The sequence below is a fragment of the Panthera onca genome, chromosome B1, assembly GCF_046562875.1.
Source record: "Panthera onca isolate mPanOnc1 chromosome B1, mPanOnc1 haplotype 2, whole genome shotgun sequence".
Taxonomy (NCBI): Eukaryota; Metazoa; Chordata; class Mammalia; order Carnivora; family Felidae; genus Panthera; species Panthera onca.
In genome coordinates this window covers 79,205,779-79,218,164 of record NC_138342.1, presented here as the reverse complement: position 1 = coordinate 79,218,164, position 12,386 = coordinate 79,205,779, and the positions used below count along the sequence as shown (strand labels likewise).

Here is a 12,386-nt window from a genome sequence, read left to right as displayed (position 1 = left end):
GAGGGTATGAGAGGCTCCACACAGGCCGCCTGGCAATCCACAGCCCACCCTCTCAGCCGCTAAGCCACACGGTCAGTCCCATCCGCGAACCGGGCCCTCAGCGCTGCCTGTAACCATCTGGCTGCAATTTTCCACGGCGCAATTTTAAACTGTCTCACTTGTCCTAAACCCCTCACTTCCCTACCTTGCCTCTCGCTCTCAACAGATGACTGTGCCTCCTAATTACAGAGAAGACAGAAGCCATCAGACCATTTATCTCGCTCTCCCGCCACCAAACACATAAGCTTACCTGCATCATTTTCTTCCACGGCTGCCTTCCCGCCTGTTACAATGTGACATTTTCAAAGATGGAAAAAAGGCACAACTATAAGATAACAGACATGTTCTTTCCAAGGGGATAAAGAATCCATTTTATTTCAGTGGGGGTGGTGGTGGGGGAGGGGGGAATGTTAAAACAAAGCCATATACAATTTGTAACAAATACAATTGTTTGTTCCCTAGTCCTGAATAATTACAGTATATACAAATTCAATAAGGCACTGGTTCCCCAAAAGAACACAAATGAATCTTCTTTTGAAACAGACAGACAACAAAACCCCTTATATATTGCCAACTTTTCTCCAAAAAATATGGCATTGTTCTTTGTTTTGTTTTACAAGAGGAATCATAATTGCTAAATTAAACCACTTCTGATGCCACTTCTTTCATTTCCACTGCTATGCGACCGAGTTTTCTAAAGAGATATAACTGCAGAACTATTCAAGTTTAAAAAAAAAAATTGCCTTCAGTGCCTTCCCGCTCACAAACAAAGAGGAACCAGAACAGACCAACGGCGTAAACCTCCGTAACGTCTAATGACTATGCATGACTCTAGGAACACGAAATTCTGTCGTTATTCAGTATTTCCTGTACCTGAGTACACAACAATCGAAATGTGTCAAGGAATTCCCTGGAAACAAAATCTTGGCATGTTTTCTAAGAAGCTTTATGTTTGAAGAATAAACAGAACAGTCTCTAGTGGCCTGTGAGCGGTGCTGTCTGGCAAGGCCAAGCCCTGTCTCCTCATACACGACGTTCATAGCACTGTCACTTGTGACTTAACCAACTACATGCTTTCATAAATAAATATTATGTTTCATTTAGTACTTTATCATCCATAATATTTTACTCTCTAATCCACATAATGGAGTTGTGCCAGACTCCAAACTGAACATAATATTTATATATACATATATATTTATATACTATATACACACATACATAAACTATAAACCTGAACATCTTAGCATACAAAACTCACATTAGCTAGCAACTAATATTTTAGGATTCCCTTGGAGGGGAGGGAGTGATTAGAAGAAAATCTTAGTCTTTGAAATAGTCTTGAAAGGAAACAACTGACTACAGTAATTTTCAGGTTCCCACTTATTCTATTGAAAGACAAAAGAAAAAAACAAAATTCATTTCTGAGCTACTAAAAATTTAAAAATCAGAAAGTATGATTTGGAAGTGAGTAGGTAGTCCCTTTAAGAACAATTTAGTATTCCCTAAATAAGGTGGGTTTGGGTAAGATACAAAGAAAAGTCTACTCATAAATAAATGCCTATCTCATTGAAAGACACTAACAACTAAATGGGTCTTTTTAAATATATCAAGACTAATTTTTAAATGTTCATAGTGAGTAAATCAGGTTGAGGATTAGAAAGCAAGCTATAGATTTTTCCAAAACAACTAAACAAATAATACAGAAGAAATTTGGATACTATTTTAATTTCTTCCCATTCTTCATTGGAACCAAGTCCCCCCTACAAATCTAGTTTACTTTCAAATCATCACCTCCCCACAAAGTATTTTGATTGAAGTTACCTATGTATAAAAATTTACCAAAAATAACACACATTTTTATCTAAGAGGTAAGCCCAACCTCGCTTAAATTTAGGGAAAATCAAGAAACACAACTGCGTACCCACTCAACGGGCATCAATGTTTGCTTATTTGTTTGTAGATTATCTAATTTAGAGGCACTGAAGTTTCTCTCCAAGGCTCAGATGATTATCACACTTCATTGTACGCACGCATTCCTTCCAAGCTATCACAGGGGATACAATGTGACCCAAGGGAAAGGAACCTTTGAGTTGCAATTCAGGTGATTTTAATCTCACTAAAAGCAGCCTTCTGATTACAATTCTATTTGGAAACGAGTGTTTTTAATCTGGCAGAAACAAACTTTGTTCCTATTCAAGGGTTAAGAAAATCTTCGTTACACACAAAACGCTGCTCTAAAGCACTGGGAAGAGAATGCTGACTACAGAACACTCTCTCCTGATGTTCTCCCCAACTGTAAGCACAGCTCACAACCACTCTGTGCTCTAAGACGTTTTCAGGTTGAACAAGTCACCAGCTGCAGGCCTACTCCAGAAGTGAGGAGAATATTTTCTCATTTTTCATGCAGCTGTCACATTTTCAAACACCCTCCATCCTTCAGGCACCAACTGGTGAAAATGTGTTATAAAACACTGCCCCCTGGAGTATTCTGGAAGGAACGTCGTGTTTAAAAAGACCAAGAAGTACTTCCCCAACTCTTTACTAAACACTGCAGAATCTCTAAGAAACAAAAGAAAACCACAGTAAGGAAACGTAGACGGATACAGGTGAGAGGGGTGTGCACAATTTTAAGCTTTATGTTCCTGTTGCTGAGGAATATTGGCCCTGTCAATGATCTGACTCACGTTCCTCAAAAGTTCAAACCCCACAGAGCCGAGTAGGTGAGGAGATGCTTTGCACAAGTGCCACAGAGAAGAAAAATAAATAAATTAATTAACAAGTGAACTGAACGTCATGAAAATAAAATAAACTGAGTCAGCACTCTTAAGACGTGAAATTATCATTTAGGGTAAGTATGCTCGATCCATATCTATCTTAGAATAATAAATCACAGCAGCCATAATATTTTGTGCCCTCCACTTGCTCTCTTCTGCTGTCCCCTCTGGAGGTTATATTTCTACTTTTAAATTAAAATTTAGTTAAATTAATATGACATGCTTTCTCTCCTTCCCTTCACTCAGACACAAAAGAGACAGACAATAACAAAAAGAAACTGTCATTATCTATATACAAAATAAGACAGGCATACTTTCCCTTGTGCTTCTAAGGCGGGCTTTCCTGCACAGATAAGAGACAAGCCATTTGCACCCCCAAGCCTCATCTTCTACCTTACTGACATATTTTTCTTACAACACAGGAGCAAAATTAGCTCTATTTTAAAGAGGCTTGTTTACAACAAAACTGATGGCAATTTTATGTAATATCGATCCTTTCGTTTGAGAGATCAAAAACATGCATGGGTCAGTTCTCTGCACCTAAAAACAGCTCTGTTTGTGTTTAATGAAAAGGAAAGGATTTTACCGTGACAGAAACGCCTTAAAAGAACCAGAAACACAAAGTGGTTCTAAAGAAAAGCATCAACACTTACTACTTCTCACAGAGTCACATGAAACCTTCATTTGTTCCATATTGTCTGAAGCTACGAAGGGTCACCTGCAGGAACCCCCAAACGAGGTCCCAGACAGGTGGCATCTGTACCCAGGTGCATTCACATTGCTGTGGCAGCCCCTAAATTCAGGGCTGGCCAAAGTGGTCTGAGGAGGCAGAACCGGGGAGATTTTCAGAGGAGTTCCACTCTGTGTTCTCCAACTTCACAGACTGTCTCTTGGTTTGAAGAGTGCAACAAAATTACACTAATGGAAAAAGGTATTTTAAAACTTGCCTTCCGGCAGAATTTCTGGGAAGACCTTTTGTTGTTATTAAACTATAATAGTAAAAACCTTAAAACATCTACATTATTTGTTCTATTTTGGCAAAATTAAAGCATCTTTTGAAGAAAAAAAAAGGGCAATCCCAAAATACAGGGCTTTCTTAGAAAGCAACACGCGTCATATCTTGAACAAGTTACCCAAGCGGTTTCTCCCTCCTACAAACAGACACGGTAAGAACGTGTTTCTGGGAACTTCTCTTTGTCCAGGCTGCTCCCTGAGAGGTGAGGCTGAACCCACTGGGAAGCAGGATGGTGTTCAAGGCTTGTACTGTGGATGCTTCTGGAACATCTTTTGCTCTGCCCACAAACAGAAGAGTATCTACTGGCTTTCTCAAGAGATGCTTGTTTTTTCCCCTCAAATCAGAGTTTAATGTCCTGGGACTCTGACATTTTGGCTAGTGTTTTCTTGACGCGCAGGGCGGTCAGTCGTGATGCAGGATTGTGAGCCCAGCATTCCATCATGAGCTTTCCCATCTGCCTCAGACACTGTGGGAAGGGAAAGGAAAGCTGGAGTAACACGAGACACAGGGATTATCAGCAAGGTGGCCATTTCATATCTGGCTTTTGGTCTGAGGCTTCAGAAGTTTGAATATATATTTTTTATTTTTTTAATGTTTATTTTTGAGAAAAAGAGAGAGAGAGCGAGCGCAAGGGGGCAGGGGCAGAGAGAGAGGGAGACATAGAATCCGAGGCAGGCTCCAGGTTCTGAACTGTCAGCACAGAGCCCAACTCGGGGCTTGAACCCACGAACCGTGAGATCATGACCTGAGCCAAATTCAGGTGCTTAACCAACTGAGCCACCCAGGCACCCTGTAAATATAGTTTCAAAAGATACTCCTAAAAGCATGTAGACAAAATTCCATAAAAAATTCTTTTTTCATACAAATTCTAAATGACTAAAACACATTTTCATGTATTCCTTATGACAGTAGCAAGCAGGTGGTTTTGCTGATTGTAGAAGAGTGTCTTTGAAGTCCGTATTAAACAAATACAAAAATACCCAGGGAGTCTGTGTTCCACTCCACACTCCTACATTGTTTATAACACTCGATGAGCTTAAATCTTTTATCTAATTCCATACTATTCAAACAAACATGGTTATTCCTAAATCACAGCTGTCTGCTACAATAAGAGCATCGCACTGTACCATTTAACAAGATTAATGACCTGTGCACAGCCTCGCTAAAACTTTCTCCTGTGTTCTCCTGTGCCACATCAATTATTGGTCTTCCTGTTGAAAAGCACAATTTCACTTCATTAGAAATCTTCAGTGAAGGGATTCTGAATAATACCAATGCCTGTAACCACCTTCAAAATGACAGAACTCCAGGATCTCATAAAGTTTTCTGCATAGCTCATTGGAAAACATCTGCATTATTTAGCATTTCAGTAATGAGACACAAAAACAATGAACCAAGGATTATTTTTAAATGCATTTAGCATTCAAGAATTAGTTTATATACAGTGCTCTTTCCATTTGTTGGCATGGGCTTTGGTACATGTCTGGTGGGGTGGGTTTTGGGGGGGTTACTTTTTTTTCCCCCCTGGGGATGCTTCAAACTCCTCTCTGAATGTTCCAGCCTGCCCGATCACTCCAGGACTTGGTGAATTTACAAGCTTGGAGCGTGGATGGAGAGGAAGCGGAGGAGGAGATGAGTCAGGAAATGCAAGGCCACCTAACTTGCTTCCTCCTTCTGAAGAGCTGCCTTCCAGACCTGCTCAGGTCTCATCACTGTGTCCTCAGAGCCAGGCTGAATATGGGTTTGTTCAGACTGCATCATATCATGGCCTGTTAACAAAGGTCCGTGGCACAGTTGGGCAGCTCAACTAAGTCAACTAGTATCCCTTCAGTGTAAAGAAAACTAGATTCTGCAGATGCCTATCTTTTCTCTCCTCATGATTAGAGACTGTTGCAGGCTGGTTTGTCATGGAGAAAATCATGATGCTTTAAAGACAAAGACACACACACACACACACACACACACAGAAGGAACATCCTTTATGCAAATGTCAGGACATCACAAACAAGTGAAATAATGTGTACCCACTGTGCAGGCTAAGTGTTAACCCACTCAATATAGTTTAGAAGTAGCAAAAGCAAATTGGAGAAAAGAAACAGGTAATTTAACATACTACACTTAGCTCCACATAAATGACTGCAGTGAAGCACCATTTCTGTCACCATCAAAACAAAGAAGGAGGATTCCTGCAGTGAATATACGGAATTTCAGCAAAAAGAGAAGAGTCTATTTAGAAGTTGGTCATAGCCACCTGTTTACCTCAAGCCTTACCTCATCACTGCTCCACCGGTTGGGGAATGAGGGACGTAGCTTCTTGATGCACACGATCTCTCTCATGTCCTCGTAAGAGGGGTCACTGGGCACCAGATCGTGATAGGGAAGCTGGTATTCTTCCACTATACCTGAAAATATGAGTTGTTTTTGAACTATTATTATCGTCACTTTCTATGAGGTAGACCTAAACGGCCAACATACAAACCGTTCTCAAAAAGTTCTGTCAGTACTAAAGACAAGTGTAGGCTGAAAAACTGCAAAATAAGTCTTGAAAAACTACATGTGCCCCAATGACACTTAATCTAATTAAAAACATAAATAGAAAACCTAATGAAACATGTTATTACAGGTTTTTTCTAATTTCCCAAAGCTAAGTAAAACAAGCATCTCAAATTTATTTCCAATTTCATAAAGGGTTTTGTGTGCCAAATTAAAAAAAGAATCTATATTAAATCTCAATGCAAACTTGGCAGGCACCTCCCAAACTCATACCGCATAATATGGGACTGTTTCTATTATTGCAATATGAGATTATGAATCTCATAATACATTTGGCAGTGTGTCCTACTCGAACAAAACGGGAGATTTACATTTTTCTGCTTAATCATAAGAATGCACTTTTCCGCACTTAAAATTCAAAAAATTATACACACCTAAAAATACTAGCCATGATTTTTTAGGTGCAAGAACTGTCTGATTTTTAATTATTTTCTCCTTTAAATTTTCTGTTTCACCCAACTTTCTCTAAGAAATGCATTACTTTGAGAAAAAAAGAGGTATTGCATAAAGGAGGGTTAAGATACAAATCTATGTCATCTTAGGAAAATGGCACTTAGCGTGAGAAATTCCGTTTCATTTTTCCTGGTATCTACTTTCTACCTTATTCCTTTTGTCCTTTAGAAAAGCAGGCTACTTATATCTTCTTTTCAGTCCTATCTGATTAACTCCTCACAATAATTACCAGCAGCCTCTGTCCTTAGAGGATACTGCTCTGAACACTCTATGTGGAGCACCTTTCCTCCCCATCCTGAATCATCTATCACAGAAGCGTAATTGCTTTTATCTGAACAAGATGATACCGCCAGGTTGGCAGGTTATCCAGTGCATCATTAAATTCGCTGGGGTTTACTCTGACAAAAGCAAGAGTCTGTGTTAGGCCCTTTCTTGCAAACTCAAACCCATATATAAACCTAAAGGACGAGAAGGTTCAGCAGTTTCCTCAGACCATTCCAACTCACTGTCTTGTTCCTCGCTGAGACCACAGAGCATGACTGTATGTGTCGTCTACATTAACAGTTCCTTCCATTGTGTTTCATCTCTATAGGAGATACTGAAAGCACAGGGTCTAAAGCATAGGGGATGCTCACACTTCATTTGAGTTCTTCCTCTTTTTCTAATTCTTAAGACAATGGCTCTGGCAACACCTTGAGGGCAAGGGCCACGTCTGTCTTATTCATCTCATATTTTCCTCAATGCCTAATGTTGGAGTCATTATCAACATGGTGGTAAGCAAGTATATGTACCACAGCAAACTCAGAGCCAACCACATAAAATTATGAATTAATCAAAGTCTATCTTTGAACTATAGGCCTTCCTTCTTTCTCCTTATATGCAATTAAGTTATCAAAACTTCCATATTAGCTGCCATTTAATGGTGTCTGAAACCTCAAAAATTCTTTTTCTTCCCAGGTTTAGAAGACCTACATCCAGATGTATCTAGGTCACCCAATAGTCCCTAGACTAGAAAGACAAGACCAAAACTTCTACCATCTTCATAAAGGAAAGTGTTGGAGAACAGAGTTTTGTGTGTGTTTGCCTTTCTGGAAAGAGAAAACAAACTCACTTATTAGGAACCCACTAGATATCAGGCATGTAGGTAAGTATGCTGTATAACTTATTAAATTTTTATAAACATGTTTGTGAGGTAGCATTATTACCCACATTATCCAGATGAGAAAAGTCGGTTTTGAGGGATTCAGTACCTTGCCCAAGGCCATACAGTTGGTATGGGGCAGAGCTGGGACTGGAATGTCTCTGACAAACATATGTCAATCTCATAAAGAGAAAAGGCAACATTTTAGTACCTCTCAAATCTCCATAGGCAAAGACAGACCTAGTAAAGCAATTAATACCGTGCTGTTTTTATAAGGCTAACTTGTTTTTAAGCTGAGAATCATTTCTCCTGTGTTCCAGCTCACAGGCTTCCAAATACAGGTTTCCCGTGGACTTGTTTGCTTTAGATGTTCAGGAAAACGTAATTAGAGAAGTAGTCTTGTAGTCTACTTACCACTCCTTCAACTTCTACAAACCTATCGTAAGTGTAAGCATAGTATTCAAAAATAGGCTCATCTACTCTTTATACATCATGAACCAAGGCACAGTTAGTTAACTTCTATTTTGGTTTGCTCTTTTCTTCTTCGTATATAATGTTAGGAAACATTTCCTATGTCAACTTTCCTTTTTGCAGTTCTCTCACTTTAGACGGAACGTGTTCTATTTTAAATTAAGCTTCTAATAGGCTCAGAATTCCCAGAGTGATGAGAAGGCATTGCATCGTGATCTTTCCACCAAAATCTAAATGCCTGTTGATTAACTGTTTCTCCTCTATATTTAAATATGAATCCAAATGGAAGTTAAGCCCCTACCCACCAAAATGAAAATTTTAAATAAGAGCTAACATGTATTGAAAGCTACTGATGTACCAGGAAGTTTTAATTCTCTTTAATTCACCTCCTTCTTAAGAAGAGAGAACTGGAATCAAGCTGAGTAACTTGTCAAAGGTTCACAGATAGTAAACAGCAGGTTTGAGAATGAACCCCAGCCCCAGTGAAGTGTTCTCCACACTTTCAGAAGCATGGGCAAACTCAGGGTTTCACAAAAGTGAGTTTAAATTGGCCGTGATGAGCAGCAGCACGGTCTCTTACCAAGCCATGAGAGTAACCATAAACAGGGTACTTGATCATGAAGAGCCTAAGATTCAGCTTCTCGCCTAAAAAGTGATGGAATCTATTTAAAGACAGATGATGCAGCAGTAAGCGAGATACTACACGCATTAATAATGCCTCTGAATATTTAGCAATGTCTTGCGTTGTCTTACTAGGGAATCCTTGTTTGTAGGAAACTTATCATGACCAGTAGTAATACTCTTATGCTTTCATTTCCTTTTGATAAAAACTGATGTTTTCAAACTGCTTTATGAAGAAGAACTATAGAAAGTCAAGTGTGGGGGGAGGTTAAGAATGGGTGTCCCACCCCACATTTCTGTCTGTACCTTAATCTGCGTAGAGGAAGCCACAAGGAATGGGGTATTGGAGTGGGGGATGGGGCCCAGCAGGTTGGTGACAAGAAGCTGGAAGGAGGCAGTCCGAGATGATTCTAAGACGTCAGATATCACTTACTGGGGGGACTGTGACTGTATCAACCGAAACAAGGTGGAAAATAAAAGGCAATCATGGACAATATGCTAACTCCAATCTCTGATCAGAAAGGATCTGTAGTAGATCCAACAGCATCACTGTTACTTACCTCCTGATACACATCTCCTAGCAACCTCCCAGAGGATGAGTCCAAAACTGTACATGTCGGCCATAATGTAAGACTGAAAGTGATTTCTATTTAAGCTCTCGTCCAACACTTCTGGGGGCATATAGCGTTTGGTGCCAACTCGGGTGTTGGGTGGTATGTCAACTTCATTGGTATCACTGAGGAAAAAGGAAAGCAAAGCCCTATCAGCACTGAGCAGGACCAACAAATGACAAGTTGAAGGGATTCCTGAACAGGGTTTTAGCGAAAGGTGGGAAGGGATAGCCTTTCACAGAATAACGTTTCCCTGAAACTTATGTTTTGCCAGGAGTTGTATTATATATTCACACGTAAAAACCCAACGAAGATGGCAGAGTGAAGCTACAACATACAAGGTTGCATTGCCACTGGATCAAATATACACTCGGAATAATTGCTATATATCTATTAAAAATGCCTAAAAATATCTTCTTCCCCTTCATATTTTAATAGCTTTGCTCTGAAAATTGGCATGAGCACATGCCAAGGTGGTTCGTTTGAGACAGTATTTTTAAAACCAAGTGTCGCGAGGTTTTTAGAGGTGCAAACAAGTTAAAAAATGAGGGAGGAAGAGAACCAACAAAGACCTGAAAATGTTTTACTCTGATAAGCAGGATCTACAACATGTACTTCTTAATAAAAGGAAGAAAGGAATAACTGAACATAGTATCAGTAGGTGAATGAAAATTTCAGGACGCGATCCATTCACCATGATGTCCCATAGACTGGGAGAAAATTCACGATGGGTGGACACCAATCTGTAGAATGGCACTTGGGAACCACTGCCTCAGTGCTGCGAGCTGCAGCCGTAGTTCTGAATGGAGATGTGTAAAGTCAAACTACTATTGCTTGATAGGCTGACAACTAACCAAGACGAGGTATGTAAAATCGCGACCAGCACAGTCCGAAGCATGTATCAGAGGTTAACTAGTATTCTCTCAGCAGACACTAGTGGAGCTAGGAAGAGCAATAAACCCCAGTTTTGGTGAAGAAACTATTAAACAGAAAAGACACAAAAAGTCATTGTTAAAACTGCCGTTTGCGGGGGATCGTGGCTAAACCCGGCTATCTCCTAATTCCTAGGGAACGTGTTCTCCTTTTCATCACACTCCACTGACTCTCTAGCAGCTACGTGTTATTTCTATTCCATGAGGAAGTTACACAGAGCAAATATCACATTTATCAGGCTGGGTCACAGGCAATAACGCCAAACTTGCCCAAACACTACTGGCTTTCAGAAAGAACCTGTGGCTTTGATCTCCCTGCCTCCATCTTTACTGTCTACAACAGAAACTATGCAGTGTCACTTGGGAAAATTTAAAGGGTGGCAGATGTCTCTCTGCAGATCTCCAAACTGTTAACATTTACTAAAACGCATAAAGCTTCATCCTTAGAACCATTTTAAATTCATTTCCAGCTAAAAGCCTTAATATAAAGCTATTGCAACAGATGGGCCACCAGTATTCTCATTAGGCCCCTCAGGATCTTCTAGGAGCTACTGCTCTGAGAAAGCCTGTTTGTTTTTAAAATAAAAGTTAAAGTGTAAATTTTTAAAAATGAAAATAAATAAATTTACATATACATGCATATATATATATATACACACATATATATATACATATATATATATATGTTATATAATATATATTAGTCTGTAATATAGACTTGGAAGAAAGTGAGCCAAGAAGCAGCTTAATGATAAAATGAAAAATATCAGATTTCAAAGATGCCACAAAAATTCCACTTTTAATTATACTGACATCTCTTCTGTGAGCACATAGTAGGTACTTCATTAATGTGTTCTAATTTATGATTTTGAATCATTAGAGGAAGACAGTGGTGGGCCTGGGTAGAGAATTCTGGTTTCTATACAAAGAAACAAACATGGGGGCTTGCAGATGGAAAGAAACTGGTAAAGGGCCTAAATTATATTCCAGAACGTGGACTGGGAGACGAAATCAAGACCAGTCTTATCATGGGCCCCACAAGAGTGTATCTGGTCCAAAGATATAGTGACCACACTTGATAAAGATTTTAGGCAACTCCTTCCCATTCTTACTCTTAGCTTCTTGTGCTTTATTTGGATTTGCTAGGTCAGGAAGGGCTAACAGAATGTCTGACATGGAGACAATATATTGTAAACTGAAAGGTAATAGTCACTTGATGACAGAATTAAGATTTCTGATAGGTAGACTACACAGAGTTCATCTCTACACTCTCATTCCCTCAAACACTGAACAAACATACAATCAAGGATTTGGTTGGTCCGTCAGATTCCCAAAAAATGTGCAGGCTTGGCACGACTGTCCCCTCTCTTCCTTCCTTTCCCCACCCTTCGTGTTTCCCTAGTAGTATGTGAATAGATACCCTCCCTCAGAATATCTGAATAAGTATCTGTCTTCCAACCTAAAAGTGTAAACTCCTTGAGCCCTAACTATCTACCATAATCATTTCATAGCCCTAAAGAGAATTGTCCTGATCCCTCTCCATTCACAATGGGCTGTGCACATGGTTGGTAAATAATACACTTTAACTGAAAGAAAGAAAAGGCCAGTCCACAGTAAACTTTGCTATAGATACTTTAAAGAGAAATATAAAAAAATCTCTGGGGCACCTGGGTGGCTCAGTCAGTTGAGCGTCCGACTTCAGCTCAGGTCATGATCTCACGGACCATGAGTTCAAGCCCTGCATTGAGCTCTGTTCTGACAGCTCGGAGCCTG

The 12,386-nt window shown here is 39.7% G+C and overlaps 1 protein-coding gene across 7 annotated transcripts in view; it reads right to left on the bottom strand.

Moving 5' to 3' along the window:
- Positions 1 to 383: 383 nt before the first annotated feature.
- The window catches only part of BMPR1B (bone morphogenetic protein receptor type 1B), a 416,974-nt gene continuing 404,971 nt past the window's right edge, over positions 384 to 12,386 (bottom strand). For all 7 annotated transcript variants that reach the window (XM_060654629.3, XM_060654632.3, XM_060654630.3 and 4 more), the window contains 3 exons: positions 9,631 to 9,806; positions 6,103 to 6,233; positions 384 to 4,297 (listed from right to left, as the gene is read on the bottom strand). In XM_060654629.3, coding sequence (XP_060510612.2) covers positions 4,172 to 4,297; positions 6,103 to 6,233; positions 9,631 to 9,806 — 433 coding nt within the window. In that variant the 3' untranslated portion in view covers positions 384 to 4,171. The remainder of the gene's footprint in view (positions 4,298 to 6,102; positions 6,234 to 9,630; positions 9,807 to 12,386) is intronic.